The 20,098-nt window shown below is 36.8% G+C and overlaps 2 protein-coding genes across 3 annotated transcripts in view; one reads left to right on the top strand and one right to left on the bottom strand.

Moving 5' to 3' along the window:
* The window catches only part of ppp3r1b (protein phosphatase 3 (formerly 2B), regulatory s1ubunit B, alpha isoform, b), an 83,829-nt gene that overhangs the window by 27,448 nt on the left and 36,283 nt on the right, over nt 1-20,098 (top strand). Inside the window, exons 1-4 of one of the 2 annotated variants that reach the window (XM_088075236.1) lie at nt 7,038-7,182; nt 7,415-7,591; nt 9,392-9,451; nt 11,646-11,830. In XM_088075236.1, the coding sequence (XP_087931362.1) occupies nt 7,158-7,182; nt 7,415-7,591; nt 9,392-9,451; nt 11,646-11,830 (447 nt within the window). In that variant the 5' untranslated portion in view covers nt 7,038-7,157. Of the gene's footprint in view, nt 1-7,037; nt 7,183-7,414; nt 7,592-9,391; nt 9,452-11,645; nt 11,831-20,098 lie in introns of those variants that run through there. The other variant, XM_088075235.1, reaches the window with a different exon arrangement.
* On the bottom strand, nt 1,780-5,920 carry LOC121942658 (E3 ubiquitin-protein ligase TRIM21-like). Its single transcript, XM_088075194.1, has 2 exons — nt 5,493-5,920; nt 1,780-4,757 (listed from the first exon to the last, which is right to left on the bottom strand). Exon 2 carries the CDS (start codon nt 4,746-4,748, stop codon nt 3,114-3,116), a length of 1,635 nt encoding a protein of 544 aa, XP_087931320.1. The 5' UTR covers nt 4,749-4,757; nt 5,493-5,920; the 3' UTR covers nt 1,780-3,113.

Here is a 20,098-nt window from a genome sequence, read left to right as displayed (position 1 = left end):
TTGATAAGGTTCAAGGTTTCCGAATTTGTACAAAAGGGATACATTTGTTGTGCAGACAGGAAACTCAGCAGTCCAAAACAAGACCTCACAATAATACAGATTTAAAAGACATTAAAACAAAATACATAAAACACTTATCATCAGTATTAAAATGGTATTAAAGTAAATAGAACAGTAAAAGACGAACTCCCAAGAGAAACACCATGACAAAGTGTCTTTACATACATATACTGACACACTCCAAAGCTAAACCCTCAGGGACTGTTTGTCACATTTGACACACTTTTTATTGTTCATTTTTGATAACTGTGTGTGTGTTGATGCGTGTGTCCTAAATGTAGTCCAGATTGTGTATTTGAGTGTAATCAGTGAATTTGCAGCTCAGCTCCTACAATAAGTCTAAAATACACTGTGGAAACTAAATAGTTAACTTCAGACTGTTCAGGTCCAAAAATGCTCCATTGAAACCCATTCAAACTGACATTTTTGATCCCACAGCCATCAGAGCAGAAAAACAGGACTTGTATTATTTCTGGGTGTCATTCTGGGCATTTGACTCTGAATTTGTCATTTTGACTATTTTCCACTTTAATTTTTTGTTTTTTAATTTTTAAATTTTATTTTATTTTTTACAATATTTGGCATATGGACAAAGTACGTGCTATTTCCACTAGGAGACCTGTCACAATCAATGTTGCTGCTAATTATTGATGTATCTCTAATGGTGATATATAATCTCTCTGAAAGAGTCATCCAACAGTAACTGGTCAGTGCAGGGTATTAATATGTATGAACTGTGTGATGAGCTCTCTGTACAAAGTAGTTTTCATTGTTAGCGGTGATCGTCTTCACACTTGGGTTGTTTTTCTTGTGGCTCCTTCACAATAAAATCCTGTCAATCCCTCACATTTGTCTTTAATACAACTTCTGTGTTAACAGGCTGTTCTGTTCAGTGTTTGGCAGGGCTGGATATTGTCAAGAACTTCACAATTCAGTTCAATTTCGATTTCTTGGGTCACGATTCGATTCGATATTGATTCAGTTGCTTCCATATTGATTCAGTTATGTGTCTTGATGTCAGAAATACCCGGATAATTCCTTCGAATACCTTCTGATATGCGTTCAATAAAGCGTGCATTATCTGTATTGATTTAGAGCAAACTGACACCAAAACTTATTTTACCATTACATTATTCTTTATTAAATAAAAATTCAAACTAAAATAAATTAAAGTAAAGAAAAGTGCACATTTTTGCCTGAGCCAAACTTAACAAAAGTAATAAACATTTATGCAGGATTTGTCAACATGCATTAGTGTGATCCGAAGCTTTAGCGTTAGCAACAGGCTGCACAACATCTGCATGTTGTCGGCTCAAACGGTGGCGTGGCTTCGTCGTATTGTTGCAGTGTTTTAACACTGACACACGAGGCTCACACACCACGTAACTACTATCGACTTCGTGTATCCAAACGTTGGCTTTTAATGTTGTCAGCGCTGATTTTAACACACTGCTACGTCGCACCACTGTCGCCATTTTAATGCATAAACAACAGACGCTGTTTCGGGGTCGAGCGGGGCCCCTGAACAGCGTCAGTCACACTCTGCTGGCACTCGCACTGACCCCGCGGGAGCACGGCGTCATTGCAACGGAAATAATCGATTTCAGGATTTTGTGAATCGATATTGAATTAGCAAAAAACAAATTGCAATGCACTGATGAATTGATTTTTTTTTACCCAGCCCTCGTGTTTGGAGCTCAAATCACTGCTCACTCAGGCTTTGTGTTCAACAACTGGTTTATTTTTAAAGTTTATATTTAACAATCACATATTTAAAGATTTCTTTGACTCATAAGTCATCATACCAGCATTTACAAAACAAATTAAAACTTGTTAGAAACCTGTTAGACACCATTAATTAAGCTTTATGACACAATGAAATATTCAACAATATGTTTTTTCTGGCTGCATGTCAAATAGTAAAAGAATAATGAGATATTTTGCAACAAACTTTGTTAAGTTTACTTTAACTGCAGTTTAGCATACTTCGCAGCTCTAGAAACAATAATTTTCTCTAAAACCCCAAAAATGTCTGTGGTTTTAACAGATGATCTGTATAGTGCCAAATCATAGCAGAAGTTATTGTAGGACACTTTTTATATAGAACAGGTCCAGACCAGAGTCTTTTATGTACAGAGACCATGAACAAGCACTTGGAAACAGAATACATACAATCACAAAAAAATCCCAGCAGGGAAGTGTAAGTGAATTACCAAAGGAAAAGATTCTGCAGAAAATAAAATCTCAACTATACAGCATCCACTCTAAATGTGATCATTTATTCCCTTAAATAAGAATGAATCAATACATGAAATGAAAGCGATCAGTTTAAAATAATTTCACAATATTTTTTGTGTGTATTGAGATACACAATAATCTTCTAAACTTCTGTAAGCTGCTAAAATATAAAAGTTACAGGAACTACTGTTATAACCAAGTTTAATGTTTTTTTAAATAATGCTAAATAATATAAAGTTTAAAGTTAACATACTTTTATAATCAAATTAATTAAAGTATTGTTAGAATTAAATAAATCAAAGAGGGACCCGTGGTGGTTTTATTTTAAAGGATCCGACTCGTCTTGGGCCAAAAGTGTTGATGTTTTTGCTGTGGACTTGAAATTTGCGGTCAACAAACAGGATGTTTGTGGAAAGTTAAACTGTGACGGCGATTCATCCACTGCGAGCTGGAAAAAAACTAACTGCTCTCCAGTTCATAGATTAAAAGTATTTTTGAGTCATAGTGGCGATATGTGGTTACAAAATGTGAAAAAATAGTCATGATCCAGAGCTCTGCAAAAGCCCTGCTTTGTGTGTGTGTCTCATCTGTGTGAGAGTGTGGAGAGGTGTTTGTGCTGAATCCCCACGTTCAGTATTGGTTTCCAGCTCCTCCATGTTTACTCTTTTGGTGCCTTGCATTGTGTAGTCGCCCCCTCAAACAACATAGACGGACACAAGTATTATCAGACGATGCAAACAAAATATACAATATGGTATAAAATGAGACTGTAGATGTTTTCTCACCATCACACGTTATTTTTATAGTATATATATCTAGTTAACTCTGACACGAGAGATGATCAGAGGGTCAGAGTTTTCACCATCATCATTATGACAGGGATTGAAGAATGGGTACAGTTTCTCAGTGAAGGAGCAGCCAGTGAAGGAGTAGATGAGAGCTGCAGCATCTACGTCATAAAAGGAGACCAGACCCTCCTCATAATCCACAAACACCCCCACCTTCTGAGGCCGAGACTTCAGAGAGACGCGGTTTGGATATTCAGTTAGACCAGCATAATCATGATCATTTTTCAACCACATAGTCCAGTGGCCATTGTAGGGGCTTACTCTGAAGAATCCCCTCCTTCTGATCGACTCTCTGGCCACCCCTATAATCCACGCAGTCTTTCCGGAAACCTGAACCTCAAAGTAAAATCTACCTGAGGAGAAACTCTGCTTTCCTAAAACACAAAATTCCTTCGAAAATCTGTCTCGGGTGTATCCGATATATTGATCCTCATCACCATGTTTCACTTGTTTCCCATCTCGAGACAGGATGAGATAAGAATTTGCTGTATCAGGATCAAGAGTCACATCCACTGCATACTGCTGGACCCTCTTCAGTTCAGCTTCAACCAGCTTCCTCGTCTCTTGACTGAGTGTCTCCTCCACCTGAGACACACCTCTGCTCACAGTCCCCTCATACAATGGACAGATGCTGACCTGTGTCCAGTCCTTGGTGGGTGTTGGGTGGTGAGTGTTTAGGGACTGAATATTCTGGAGAAGATGGAGGTGGTCTGTGGGGCGTGAGAGCTGCTCCACCTCAGAGCTTCTCTTCTTCAGCTCAGAGATTTCCTGTTCCAGGTCTTTGATGCAGACGTCTGCCTTTCTTTTTGTTGATATGTGCTTCTCTTTGATCGTGTCGATGAGTTTAGCCTGGCCTCTCTCAGCAGACTCCTTCAGAGCAGTGAAGGCCTGAACACCTTCTGTGATCTTTCTGTCTGCGTCTTCCTCACTGACGTTGACTGACTGTTTGATCTCCTGAATCTTCTGTTGTCTCTTCAGGATCATCTGTTGGATTTCAGCCTCTAGCTCGATTTTTTTTCCTTCATATCCTTCTCTCAGAGGAACAACATCGTGCATCTTGTGGTCTGAGACGTGGCAGAGCATGCAGACACATGTCTCGTCGGTCTTACAGAACAGCTCGAGAGGTTTATTATGCTTCGTACATATCCTGTCCTCCAGTTTCTCCACAGGGTCGATCAGCTGGTGTCTTTTCAGTCCTGGCACTGTCAGATGAGGCTCCAGGTGAGTCTCACAGTAGGAGGTCAGACACACCAGGCAGGACTTCAGGGCCTTCAGTTTGGTTTCAGTGCAGACGTCACAGGGAACTTCTCCTGGTTTGGACTCTTGTTGCTCTGAGCTGCTGCTGCTGGATTTCTGTTGAGCTGACTGTCTGAACTGAGCGACCATCTCTGAGATGAAAGTGTTGACCTGCAGCTCAGGTCTAGTGTTGAAAACCTTTTTACACATTGGACACAGGTACTGGTAATTAGTATTCCAGTATTCAGTGATGCAGTTTTTGCAGAAGTTGTGTCCACATGGTGTGCTGACAGGATCAGTGAAGACATCCAGACAGATGGAGCACCGAAACTGATCTTCAGATTGCAGACAGCTGACAGTAGCCATATCTGCACACTGAGAACAAAAGTTAAAGCACAGACAAAAAAGATTTAATTCCAGATTTCTTCATAATGTCAACTAAACTAAAAGAATAAAGTTTTATGTAAATATCACTAAGGTTTGCACAGATCCAACCTTTTCTGCCTGTCAAGGATTCCCATATTACATCTCAGGGTATCAGCTGATTTTTTTGTTTTACAATATCAGACTGACAGTCCCACAAATAGGCTGTAGTTTCCATATAGAGAGCTAACTTTACTGCTCACAGCGTAATATCGAACGCAGACAATTAAAAAAAATATGCTACATTGTACGTGAGAAGTGGAGTCATCGATACCTAAAATTAATTTTAAGTAAAACTACATCAAATAATTATTAGAATAAATTGGGATCCGCTACATGGTCAGTCCAGGTGGTTATGTTTTGTGTTTAAAAAAAAAAAAGAGGCGAACGGAGAATCCTGAAAAGCCAAACATTCTTCATGAAGTAAACGGGGATTGCTTTTATCAACAGCAAAACTATACATGAAAATATCTGTTAACAGACATATGCACAGTCCTTCAAAGAGACATGCTTTTTTTATCGAACATGCAATATATCAGAAAACTGTTTTACACTTTTTAAGCTTTATTCTTTAAAAAAAAGAACAATAGCTGCAGCACCATTATAGTTTAGTCTTTACACACCTCTGAGTAGAAATCAAATTGCAGTTTGATGTTAAACACAGTGAATGTGATCGGCTGTACTCACCAGCGTTCGGCAGAGAGGCTGTTGTGTTGTTGAAAAGGACCAAAGGAAGTCAGCTCAGTGTTTCTTTTGAGAGAAACCGATTAATCTCGACCGTCTGAACTCTACTGTGACGCTTAAGTTTCATTTCAGGAAAATGACGTGGAAATGTACTCTGCCCAGTTTCGCTCCGCCTCTGACTGCAGCTCTGCAGTATTTATTGACACAGGAGGCTGTTTCCTGGTGTAACATGAGATGAGGGCGTTTCTGTATCCAGCTTCTGATCTAGTGAAACTGTTAAAGAGGAAGCACTGAGCTGTGTGGGCACAGTGTGAGAAGTGGAACAATAAGAGCACTTAGTTAGTTAGATCTTTATGTCAAATATGGTGAATGTAATAAGAGAACAAAAATAAAATATAAGCAAGAAAAACATGAGAATGCCCATCAGACATATTCAGTAAACAAACACAAGTATTTCATATCCAGAAAGGAGGAACTGAATATATGTATGTGTGTGTGTGTGTGTTTATATGTATATATATATATATACATAGTAGAGCTGGGTAAAAAAAAAGCGATTCATAAATGTATTGCAATATATATTTTATCTCAATTCAATATCTATTTTACTTTCTATCGATTCTGTAATCTACTGTTTTTGTATGTAGTATATTTAAATATATAGTATATATAGTATATAATTCCTTTTTTGTGTTTTTTTTTCATCTAAAACAAAGTTGCATCATGAGAAAATCCTGGCATTTAAAGGGTTAAACATCTGAAAATTAATGAATATTTGATATTTATGATTAGGACCCATTGTTAAAAAAAATAAACTCAATGAAAATATTTTTAATTTATACATTTTTTTTATAGCCTGATTTTAAAAAATGTATTTTATGTGCAGAGCGGTGTCAGTGTGAGTATTTGACACGGCACAAAAAATAATGTATAAAGGTCGCCTGCTGACGACTGACATATCCTAAACTGTGAGAATAGAAAAAATAAATAAAAATAAAACTACTGAGCTTGTAGTATGCTGCTAAGCTGCTGCATTCAGACGCCTTTCACAAGAATTTAAAACGTTGAACTCTGAGAAAACTGGTGGGATTTTTTTTTCGAAAACATGGGATAAAGGAGTTTAGCAATTTTGTTGGAAAAGTTCCACAAATTCCAAGAAATTTGATAGAATTATTTTAGAAAAGTTAGGTAAAAAAGAGAAAAAACTAAGGGAAAATCTCTATTTATGATAATGATAACATATTTCAAATGATTTCACAGAATTATTGTAATTTTCAAGCACTTTTTCCAGGTTATATCTTTTGCTTTTTGATTTATTTATTTATGTATTTATGTTTTTTTACTTCTAGGCAGTTTCCTTTTCCTTTTTACTAATTTATTGCAAATTTTTGGGTCATTTCCCCTTCATTATTTATGGCTTCTTCCCATGTTTTTGAAAGAAATTAGTCCAGTATGTTCAGGTTTCAAAGGGTTAAAGGACGGAGCAAATTACCTCCACGAGCGACCGGGTCACCCACTCGCAGTGCGGCCCCCGCCTCTGTGGTCATCAGCAGAGTGATTAGTGTTGAAAGAGGCGTCACATGACCCGGTGTTAGGGGCTTAGAGCGGCGCACCAGGAGGTCCGCGAGCACCAGGTTCAGCCCGACAGAGCGGCAGCTCCCGTCAGACATGGCCACCAGGAGCAAGAAAGCAGGTAAGTTTGGCGGTGTTGCTCGGGGGAAACGGTTTCTGCAGGTGGATCAGGAGGGAGATCAGTCTCAGGTGGACGACAGGTGATTTAACATCGGCGTGTTCTGACGCTCTCAGGTGGAGGAGTCGCCCAGACTCACCGCTCCGGAAACATTCGTCTGATTGTGTCACCTGTAAACTCTGCGGGTTCGTTTCAGCGGTTTTTTAAGTCCTTCTGTCTCTCTGTTTCATTTCAGTTGATGCTGATGAGATTAAGAGGCTAGGAAAGAGATTTAAGAAACTCGACCTAGATAACTCCGGGTCCCTGAGCGTCGAGGAGTTTATGTCGCTGCCGGAGCTCCAACAGAATCCCCTCGTGCAGCGAGTCATCGACATTTTCGACACGGACGGAAACGGAGAAGTCGACTTTAAAGGTAAATAAATCATTTTTCACACACAATGTGAAACCTCCTGTGTTCCTAAATTTAAACTTGAATACATCTGAAAGTTTTTACCACTGACATCAGACCCCAAAAATACGTAACAACAGCCTGCTGCACCTTTGGTTTTATTAACCCTTAAGAGACTGTTTGGTGTATTTACACACTTTTTATTCTTCGTTTTTTGATAATTGTGTGTGTGTGTGTTGATGCATGTGTCCTAAATGTAGTCCAGATTGTGTATTTGAGTGTAATCAGTGAATTTCCAGCTCAGCTCCTACAATAAGTCTAAAATACACTGTGGAAACTAAATAGTTACATTCAGACTGTTCAGGTCCAAAAATGCTCCATTGAAACCCATTCAAACTGACATTTTTGATCCCACAGCCATCAGAGCAGAAAAACAGGACTTGTATTATTTCTGGGTGTCATTCTGGGCTTTTGACTCTGAATTTGTCATTTTGACTATTTTCCACCTGATGAGGTCATTTTGACCATATTTGGCATATGGAGGAAATACATGCTATTTCCACAAGGTGACCTGTCACAGTCAATGTAGCTGCTGATCACTGACATATCCCAGACTGTCAGCAGCTACACTCACACACTGACATATGATGTGACAGGCTGTCATCAAATGCAGAATATAATGAAAATAATACATTTTATGTGTTTTTTCCTTCTTAAAAAAGAGGAATCATGACAAAAACCTGCCATTTAAAGGCTTAAAATTCTGAAAATTAATGAATATTTGATATTTATGATTAGAACTGATGTTGCTTTAAATTATCTCAATGAAAATAGAAAATAATATTGTTGTATAACTTTTTTATAGCCTGATTTTGGAAAGCACATTTTGTGTGCAGAGCGATACGAGTGTGTGTAATATTAAAGCGTGCCCTAAAGGGTTAATATCTTTATTGTATGTGAACAGTAGCATGAGAGAATAATCATTGTTTGTACTGTTTTTGCTGATCTGATAGCTCATAAAAATGGCATCGCACTGTGCCGGCAGCAGATTTCTCATGTTAACTGTATTTGTTTTACAGTAGAATTATAGCGAATATACAAACCAATACACACATACAAGACTTAATACCAGTAATAATATAAAGCAGAAAATAAATTTAAAAAATATAAAAAAGGATTGTGATGAAAAGAAAACCCTCAAAAAGAAAGAAAGAAAATAAATATAAATAAATAAATTTAAAAAATATTAGAGAAAAATTAGTGAGGGTGATGGACGCAGTCTTAACTCTTTCAAACCTTTATTTAAGACTCTGGAAATCAGTTGAAAATAATCAATAAATAAAATATACAAAAAAATAAACAATAACAGCTGGTTTAAAAGCCAAAAAATAAAAATACAGGAAACAAACATGTTGAGGTGTAGAAGTATAATGAAAAACATTTACAGTCAATTGAAGCCAGATCTGAAATGATGGAAGAGTGACCAAGTTTTGCTTCCTCTGCAGATTATTTCATGTATGAGGCGCACTGTAAGAGAATGACATTTTTCGGAGTTCAGTTTGATTTGGGGAATGTGGAGCGACAAACTATTCTGCGACCGACTACCGAGATGATGAGAATTTAGAGTTAAAAGGGATGAAACACAAGGAGGAAGCATCTGTTTCAAAGCTTTACAGATAAATAAAATGTGCTCCCGCCTCACGGCCAAATCTTTGAGGTGATCTGTGAAAGGTTGCCAAATGTTTGTGAAATTTCTCTTGTTTTTTTTCTGAGATATTTTTTTCCTCTCGTTTATCTGACGATCATTTTTTTGTCCTTCGGCAGAGTTCATCGAAGGAGTCTCCCAGTTCAGCGTCAAAGGCGACAAGGAGCAGAAGTTGCGTTGTAAGTCAGTTTTTTCACGTCTGATGCTTCTTTTTTAGTTTTAATCGCAGTTTTGTTTTCAGTGAAAAGTCTGTCATCTCCAGCCGCACAGTTCGATGTGGTCCAGTCAGATGTTTGAGAGGACTCCACAGAAGTCTGAATGTCTCTGATGCTTTTAGGTCGCAGAAAGTCTTCGTTACAAATACATTTTATTCAGTTTGAAGTGTTTGTTTCACGTAAAGAGACAGAAAACGGCTGAAAGAGACAAAGATCGTTCTGAACAACGGCTTTTTAATAGGGATGATTCACGATAGTGGGCTCACGATACAGTTTTTCTAAAAATACAAAATGACATTACAGAAAAATTATGACTGAAAAATATTAATTATTAAAAAAAAACATAAAAAATACTGCATTTTCTCTTCTTATTATATCAATTTAAAGAATTCCCTTTTTATTTCTGAGGTATAAAAGTAAAACACAAACTTTGCAATGAACGCATCTCTGGACATTCACAATGTCCCTGCTGTTAAAACCTTTTCACTGGGACCGAGGGGGCTGCTGTGGAAAGGTAGGGGTTAAAAGGTTAATGGGTTAAAGGTTTGCTTTAGAGGGGAAAGCAGAGAGGGCGAGTTTGAAGAGCTACGTTGGTCTTTTCTCACTCGTGGTGATCAGTCGGGCTTTCGCTTTGGCTCTTGGACTTGTTTGGGGGAGCGAGGTCGCAGCTTGTCAGTGTGGTTTGGTTAGGGAGTGTAGTGTAGGCCAGCGGTCGGCAACCTTAACTATCAAAAGAGCCATTTCTGGCCCAAAGCAAACAAAAAAAATCTGTCTGGAGCCGCAGGTAACACAACACATAGTCAAACTAGCCTATCAATATATTATTAACGGGTCTATATGAGCATTCATTAATATGTTTTACCACTATTTATTATTTTTGTTACATTAACTTTGCAGTGTTGGTGGTAAAAATTAAAAGATCTATCCATGCACTATTATTTTTATTATTACTATTATCTATATACATTATTAAATTCTCAATTTTCCTCTGAGACTTCTCCTTTCTTGGATTTGGAATCTATAGCTAGTCAAGCTTTTTTGATTCAGGAGCGTCCACCGCTTTTGAAATTTGGCAAAATTAAGCAGAAAAGGCACCAAGGCCACAGAAATATGATGCATACTGTAGTTATTGAAATGCTAATACATTTTCATATTCTGTGTACAGGCTACATATTTTTGCAATTGAAAAATTGAATGAAAATCTTTAAAAAAAATAATCGCCATTCACTTCCATATAATTTTTAGTCAGAGACACAGGAGCCACTGGAGAGGGGCTCTAGAGCCACAGGTTGCCTACCCCTGGTATAGGCTGTATAGTTGTTTGTTTTTTTTTTTTGGCAGTGCTGCCGTCATTAAGGAATAACATGTGTAGGCGGGGCTAACTGGACCTCCTTACCATGATGCCGGCTCTCATGCTGCATCATGTTAATTGTTGTATTTGTGTAGTTTAACACTCAATATTTGCAGACTATTTTTTCTGTTATCTGCTCGCCTTTATTTATTTCTGACTTGAGGAAGCTCAAATGTCGCCACACTCCCGATTTGAAACTTGAGGGTGAATCTTTTATTTCAGTATCGCCTGTCCCGGAGCCTTTACTTTGTCTTATTTACGTTGGCGAGATGTCTCTAGTCTCAGACATGACGTAGCATGTTGAACCCATAGTGACGTGGCAGGATTTCAGACATTTGAAGGATTTTGGGACTTTTCCAGATTTTTTGGATGTTTCCAGGATTTTAGGGCATTTCTATGATTTTAGGGCATTTCTAAGATTTCAGACATTTCAATGATTTAAGGATGTTTGTTTGATGTTAGGACATATCTTGAATTTTAGGATGTTATGATTTTAGAACATTTCTAGGATTTAAGGATATTAGGGTCTAAGTGAGGACCTCTGTGGGGGGGTTTGGGGGATCCTCCACTGGCACGTTTTTCATCAACAAACTCTATTTTGATGTTGTTTATGCACTCTGACACCTTATGTATGCAAAATGAAAAAAAACATTTCCCAGGACCACCTGGCACTCTTATCAGGGGCCAGATTTGGCCTGCGGGTCGTAGGTTGAGTATCACTGATGTGATCACCTGTTGTTGTGTATCTGTGTTTGTTGCCCTTTTAAATACTTTAACCAAAAACAAAACTTGCCTTTCTGCCCACAGTCGCCTTCAGGATCTACGACATGGACAAGGATGGCTACATATCCAACGGTGAGCTCTTCCAGGTCCTCAAGATGATGGTAGGAAACAACCTGAAGGACACTCAGCTCCAACAGATCGTCGACAAAACCATCATCAATGCAGACAAAGACGGCGATGGCAGGATATCCTTCGAGGAGTTCTGTGCGGTGAGTAACGGCGGCTCAGCTTCATCGCCCCTTTTTGCTTTTTTTCTCCTGCTAGAAATGTTGAAGCAATGAGAGTGCTGAGAGTGAAATCAAAAACTAGGAGCTAAATATATCTATAAGGTATAGTAGTGGAGTTTTAGCTTGAAAAACGTCATAGTATAGCATGTCCAAAGACGCCATAGTATAGTGTATCAAAAAATGTGAGAAAAAACCCTGAAAAACATCATTGTAAAGCATAAAAAAACACACCATAACATGGTAAAGTGGTCCAACATAACATAGAAAAATGGTCCAATAAAGGAGATTTTTTAACGTCAAAAAACATCATACTATAGCATGTCCTAATAGGCTATAGTACAGAATGTCTAAAAGTGGTCAGAAAAAGTCCACCTTTTGATCGTCGAAAAACGTCATATTATAGTATGTCATAAGACGTCATAGTATAGCATATGGATGGTCCAAAAAAGTCAACCTTTTTGACCCCAAAACATGACATAGTATAGAATATCAAAAACAATCCAACAAAGCACCTTGGAAATAGTCATAGTATAGCATGTAAAAACCGCCATACTATAGCATTTTGAAAAATGGTCCAAAGAAGTCGACCTTTTCATGTCATGGACGTGATATTATGCCTCGTCCAGACACATCATAGTATAGCATGTTCAGAAAATACCCAGAAACGTAATATAGCATGTGCAAAATGTGCACGTCATAGCATACAATGTCGAGAAACAGGTGAAAAACGTCATCATTTAGCATGTGGAGAAAAAAGCAGAAAACCACACAGTGCAGTATGGCGAAAAATGTCAAACTTTGACATGTCCCAAAATGGATGAAAATGACTTATTATTGCTTGTAGAGTAATGCTATAGCACACAATGTCGAAAAAAAACCCAAAACCGTAATATTTTAGCATGGCCAAAAAATGGCCAAAAACCGCATAGTATAGTATGGCGAAAAATGTCAGATTTTGATCTGTCCCAAAAATAGCTGAAAAAGAACTTATGGTATCTTGTAGAGTTGTGCAACACCATACACTGTTGGAAAAAAGGGCCGAAAACATCATATTTTAGCAGCGAAGAAAACGGCCAAAAACCACGGTGTATAGTATGGTGAAAAATGTATGTATTTCACATGTCTCATGAATGGATGAAAACAATTTCTTATAGCTTGTAAAGTCGTGCTGTAGCACACAATGTCGAAAAAAAAGAACGAAAACATATTTTGGCATGTAAAAAAAATTCCCAAAAATCGCATAGTAGTATGGCGAAAAAATGTCAAGATTTGACATATCCCAAAAATGGCCGAAAACGACGTCTTACAGCTTGTAAAGTTATGTCATAGCATGCAATGTTGAAAAAAAAAAGCCAAAAAAGTCATAATTTAGCATGTCCAAAAAAAAGGGCCAAGAAGGCAATAGTATAGTATGGCAAAAAAAATCAAATTTTGACTCCCCTTAAAAATTTCTGAAAACCACTGAGAATACTTTGTAGAGACGCGTTATAGTACACAAAGTGGGATTAACGTCCAAAAACCGTCGAAAAACCTCATAATTTAGCATGTCCAAAAAATGGCCAAGAAGGAAATAGTATAGTATGGCGAAAAAAGTCAAATTTTGACCCCTCCTAAAAATGGCTGAAAACAATTTAGAATAACTTGTAGAGACGCGTTATAGTACACAAAGTGGGATTAACGTCCAAAAAAGGTCGAAAAACCTCATAATTTAGCATGTCCAAAAAATGGCCAAGAAGGCAATAGTATAGTATGGCGAAAAAAGTCAAATTTTGACCCCTCCTAAAAATGGCTGAAAACAATTTAGAATAACTTGTAGAGACGCGTTATAGTACACAAAGTGGAATTAACGTCCAAAAAAGGTTTAAAAACTTCATAATTTAGCATGTCCAAAAACTGGCCAAGAAGGCAATAGTATAGTATGGCGAAAAAAGTCAAATTTTGACCCCTCCTAAAAATGGCTGAAAACAACTTAGAATGACTTGTAGAGACGCGTTATAGTACACAAAGTGGGATTAACGTCCAAAAAAGTTCTAAAAACCTCATAATTTAGCATGTCCAAAAACTGGCCAAGAAGGCAATAGTATAGTATGGCGAAAAAAGTCAAATTTTGACCCCTCCTAAAAATGGCTGAAAACAATTTAGAATAACTTGTAGAGACGCGTTATAGTACACAGTGGGATTAATCTCCAAAAAGGTTTAAAAACCTCATAATGTAGCATGTCCAAAAACTGGCCAAGAAGGCAATAGTATAGTATGGCGAAAAAAGTCAAATTTTGACCCCTCCTAAAAATGGCTGAAAACAACTTAGAATAACTTGTAGAGACGCGTTATAGTACACAAAGTGGGATTAACGTCCAAAAAAGGTTTAAAAACCTCATAATTTAGCATGTCCAAAAACTGGCCAAGAAGGCAATAGTATAGTATGGCAAAAAAAGTCAAATTTTGACCCCTCCTAAAAATGGCTGAAAACAACTTAGAATGACTTGTAGAGACGCGTTATAGTACACAAAGTGGAATTAACGTCCAAAAAAGGTTTAAAAACTTCATAATTTAGCATGTCCAAAAACTGGCCAAGAAGACAATAGTATAGTATGGCGAAAAAAGTCAAATTTTGACCCCTCCTAAAAATGGCTGAAAACAACTTAGAATAACTTGTAGAGACGCGTTATAGTACACAAAGTGGGATTAACGTCCAAAAAACGTCGAAAAACCTCATAATTTAGCATGTCCAAAAAATGGTCAAGAAGGCAATAGTATAGTATGGCGAAAAAAGTCAAATTTTGACCCCTCCTAAAAATGGCTGAAAACAATTTAGAATAACTTGTAGAGACGTTATAGTACACAAAGTGGGATTAACGGTCAAAAAGGTTTAAAAACCTCATAATTTAGCATGTCCAAAAAATGGTCAAGAAGGCAATAGTATAGTATGGCGAAAAAAGTCAAATTTTGACCCCTCCTAAAAATGGCTGAAAACAATTTAGAATAACTTGTAGAGACGCAATATAGTACACAAAGTGGGATTAACGTCCAAAAAAGGTTTAAAAACCTCATAATTTAGCATGTCCAAAAAATGGCCAAGAAGGCAATAGTATAGTATGGCGAAAAAAGTCAAATTTTGACCCCTCCTAAAAATGGCTGAAAACAACTTAGAATAACTTGTAGAGACGCGTTATAGTACACAAAGTGGGATTAACGGTCAAAAAAGGTTTAAAAACCTCATAATTTAGCATGTCCAAAAATTGGTCAAGAAGGCAATAGTATAGTATGGCGAAAAAAGTCAAATTTTGACCCCTCCTAAAAATGGCTGAAAACAACTTAGAATAACTTGTAGAGACGCGTTATAGTACACAAAGTGGGATTAACGTCCAAAAAACGTCGAAAAACCTCATAATTTAGCATGTCCAAAAACTGGCCAAGAAGGCAATAGTATAGTATGGCGAAAAAAGTCAAATTTTGACCCCTCCTAAAGATGGCTGAAAACAATTTAGAATAACTTGTAGAGACGCATTATAGTACACAAAGTGGGATTAACGGTCAAAAAAGTTCTAAAAACCTCATAATTTAGCATGTCCAAAAAATGGCCAAGAAGGCAATAGTATAGTATGGCGAAAAAAGTCAAATTTTGACCCCTCCTAAAAATGGCTGAAAACAATTTAGAATAACTTGTAGAGACACGTTATAATACACAAAGTGGGATTAACGTCCAAAAAACGTCGAAAAACCTCATAATTTAGCATGTCCAAAAAATGGTCAAGAAGGCAATAGTATAGTATGGCGAAAAAAGTCAAATTTTGACCCCTCCTAAAAATGGCTGAAAACAATTTAGAATAACTCGTAGAGACGCGTTATAGTACACAAAGTGGGTTTAACGGTAAAAAAAGTTCTAAAAACCTCATAATTTAGCATGTCCAAAAAATGGCCAAGAAGGCAATAGTATAGTATGGCGAAAAAAGTCAAATTTTGACCCCTCCTAAAAATGGCTGAAAACAACTTAGAATAACTTGTAGAGACGCGTTATAGTACACAAAGTGGGATTAACGTCCAAAAAACGTCGAAAAACCTCATAATTTAGCATGTCCAAAAAATGGTCAAGAAGGCAATAGTATAGTATGGCGAAAAAAGTCAAATTTTGACCCCTCCTAAAAATGGCTGAAAACAACTTAGAATAACTTGTAGAGACGCGTTATAGTACACAAAGTGGGATTAACGGTCAAAAAAGGTTTAAAAACCTCATAATTTAGCATGTCCAAAAATTGGTCAAGAAGGCAATAGTATAGTATGGCGAAAAAAGTCAAATTTTGACCCCTCCTAAAAATGGCTGAAAACAATTTAGAATAACTTGTAGAGACGCGTTATAGTACACAAAGTGGGATTAACGTCGAAAAAAGTTCTAAAAACCTCATAATTTAGCATGTCCAAAAACTGGCCAAGAAGGCAATAGTATAGTATGGCGAAAAAAGTCAAATTTTGACCCCTCCTAAAAATGGCTGAAAACAACTTAGAATAACTTGTAGAGACGCGTTATAGTACACAAAGTGGGATTAACGTCCAAAAAAGTTCTAAAAACCTCATAATTTAGCATGTCCAAAAACTGGCCAAGAAGGCAATAGTATAGTATGGCGAAAAAAGTCAAATTTTGACCCCTCCTAAAAATGGCTGAAAACAATTTAGAATAACTTGTAGAGACGTTATAGTACACAAAGTGGGATTAACGTCCAAAAGTTTAAAAACCTCATAATTTAGCATGTCCAAAAAATGGCCAAGAAGGCAATAGTATAGTATGGCGAAAAAAGTCAAATTTTGACCCCTCCTAAAAATGGCTGAAAACAACTTAGAATAACTTGTAGAGACGCGTTATAGTACACAAAGTGGGATTAACGTCCAAAAGGTTTAAAACCTCATAATTTAGCATGTCCAAAAATGGTCAAGAAGGCAATAGTATAGTATGGCGAAAAAAGTCAAATTTGACCCCTCCTAAAAATGGCTGAAAACAACTTAGAATAACTTGTAGAGACGCGTTATAGTACACAAAGTGGGATTAACGGTCAAAAAAGTTCTAAAAACCTCATAATTTAGCATGTCCAAAAACTGGTCAAGAAGGCAATAGTATAGTATGGCGAAAAAAGTCAAATTTTGACCCCTCCTAAAAATGGCTGAAAACCACTAAGAATAACTTGTAGAGACGCGATATAGTACACAAAGTGGGATTAACGTCCAAAAAACGTCGAAAAACCTCATAATTTAGCATGTCCAAAAAATGGCCAAGAAGGCAATAGTATAGTATGGCGAAAAAAGTCAAATTTTGACCCCTCCTAAAAATGGCTGAAAACAACTTAGAATGACTTGTAGAGACGCGTTATAGTACACAAAGTGGAATTAACGTCCAAAAAAGGTTTAAAAACTTCATAATTTAGCATGTCCAAAAACTGGCCAAGAAGGCAATAGTATAGTATGGCGAAAAAAGTCAAATTTTGACCCCTCCTAAAAATGGCTGAAAACAACTTAGAATAACTTGTAGAGACGTTATAGTACACAAAGTGGGATTAACGCCCAAAAAGCGTCGAAAAACCTCATAATTTAGCATGTCCAAAAAATGGACAAGAAGGCATTAGTATAGTAGGGCGAAAAAAGTCAAATTTTGACCCCTCCTAAAAATGGCTGAAAACAATTTAGAATAACTTGTAGAGACGCGTTATAGTACACAAAGTGGGATTAACGGTCAAAAAAGGTTTAAAAACCTCATAATTTAGCATGTCCAAAAAATGGTCAAGAAGGCAATAGTATAGTATGGCGAAAAAAGTCAAATTTTGACCCCTCCTAAAAATGGCTGAAAACAATTTAGAATAACTTGTAGAGACGCGATATAGTACACAAAGTGGGATTAACGTCCAAAAAGTTCTAAAACCTCATAATTTAGCATGTCCAAAAAATGGTCAAGAAGGCAATAGTATAGTATGGCGAAAATAGTCAAATTTTGACCCCTCCTAAAAATGGCTGAAAACAATTTAGAATAACTTGTAGAGACGCGTTATAGTACACAAAGTGGGATTAACGGTCAAAAAAGTTCTAAAAACCTCATAATTTAGCATGTCCAAAAAATGGTCAAGAAGGCAATAGTATAGTATGGCGAAAAAAGTCAAATTTTGACCCCTCCTAAAAATGGCTGAAAACAATTTAGAATAACTTGTAGAGACGCGATATAGTACACAAAGTGGGATTAACGCCCAAAAAGTCGAAAAACCTCATAATTTAGCATGTCCAAAAACTGGCCAAGAAGGCAATAGTATAGTATGGCGAAAAAAGTCAAATTTTGACCCCTCCTAAAAATGGCTGAAAACAATTTAGAATAACTTGTAGAGACGCGTTATAATACACAAAGTGTGATTAACGTCCAAAAAAGGTTTAAAAACCTCATAATTTAGCATGTCCAAAAAATGGCCAAGAAGGCAATAGTATAGTATGGCGAAAAAAGTCAAATTTTGACCCCTCCTAAAAATGGCTGAAAACAATTTAGAATAACTTGTAGAGACGCGTTATAGTACACAAAGTGGGATTAACGTCCAAAAAACGTCGAAAAACCTCATAATTTAGCATGTCCAAAAAATGGCCAAGAAGGCAATAGTATAGTATGGCGAAAAAAGTCAAATTTTGACCCCTCCTAAAAATGGCTGAAAACAATTTAGAATAACTTGTAGAGACGCGTTATAGTACACAAAGTGGGATTAACGGCCAAAAAGGTTTAAAACCTCATAATTTAGCATGTCCAAAAATGGTCAAGAAGGCAATAGTATAGTATGGCGAAAAAGTCAAATTTTGACCCCTCCTAAAAATGGCTGAAAACAATTTAGAATAACTTGTAGAGACGCGTTATAGTACACAAAGTGGGATTAACGTCCAAAAAACGTCGAAAAACCTCATAATTTAGCATGTCCAAAAAATGGTCAAGAAGGCAATAGTATAGTATGGCGAAAAAAGTCAAATTTTGACCCCTCCTAAAAATGGCTGAAAACAATTTAGAATAACTTGTAGAGACGCGTTATAGTACACAAAGTGGGATTAACGGTCAAAAAAGGTTTAAAAACCTCATAATTTAGCATGTCCAAAAAATGGTCAAGAAGGCAATAGTATAGTATGGCGAAAAAAGTCAAATTTTGACCCCTCCTAAAAATGGCTGAAAACAATTTAGAATAACTTGTAGAGACGCGTTATAATACACAAAGTGGGATTAACGTCCAAAAAATGTTGAAAAACCTCATAATTTAGCATGTCCAAAAACTGGTCAAGAAGGCAATAGTATAGTATGGCGAAAAAAGTCAAATTTTGACCCCTCCTAAAGATGGCTGAAAACAATTTAGAATAACTTGTAGAGACGCGATATAGTACACAAAGTGGGATTAACGTCCAAAAAATGTCGAAAAACCTCATAATTTAGCATGTCCAAAAAATGGTCAAGAAGGCAATAGTATAGTATGGCGAAAAAAGTCAAATTTTGACCCCTCCTAAAAATGGCTGAAAACAATTTAGAATAACTTGTAGAGACGCGTTATAGTACACAAAGTGGGATTAACGTCCAAAAAAGGTTTAAAAACCTCATAATTTAGCATGTCCAAAAAATGGCCAAGAAGGCAATAGTATAGTATGGCGAAAAAAGTCAAATTTTGACCCCTCCTAAAATGGCTGAAAACAATTTAGAATAACTTGTAGAGACGCGTTATAGTACACAAAGTGGGATTAACGGTCAAAAGGTTCAAAAACCTCATAATTTAGCATGTCCAAAAATTGGTCAAGAAGGCAATAGTATAGTATGGCGAAAAAAGTCAAATTTTGACCCCTCCTAAAAATGGCTGAAAACAATTTAGAATAACTTGTAGAGACGCGTTATAGTACACAAAGTGGGATTAACGGTCAAAAAGTTCTAAAAACCTCATAATTTAGCATGTCCAAAAAATGGTCAAGAAGGCAATAGTATAGTATGGCAAAAAAAGTCAAATTTTGACCCCTCCTAAAAATGGCTGAAAACAATTTAGAATAACTTGTAGAGACACGTTATAATACACAAAGTGGGATTAACGTCAAAAAGCGTCGAAAAACCTCATAATTTAGCATGTCCAAAAAATGGTCAAGAAGGCAATAGTATAGTATGGCGAAAAAAGTCAAATTTTGACCCCTCCTAAAAATGGCTGAAAACAATTTAGAATAACTTGTAGAGACGCGTTATAGTACACAAAGTGGGATTAACGGGAAAAAAAG

The sequence above is a fragment of the Plectropomus leopardus genome, chromosome 3 (assembly GCF_026936395.1).
Source record: "Plectropomus leopardus strain MGB_pleo_1.0 chromosome 3, ASM2693639v1, whole genome shotgun sequence".
NCBI lineage: Eukaryota > Metazoa > Chordata > Actinopteri > Perciformes > Serranidae > Plectropomus > Plectropomus leopardus.
The sequence above is the reverse complement of the archived record's forward strand: the minus strand, read 5'-3'. Positions and strand labels throughout refer to the sequence as shown.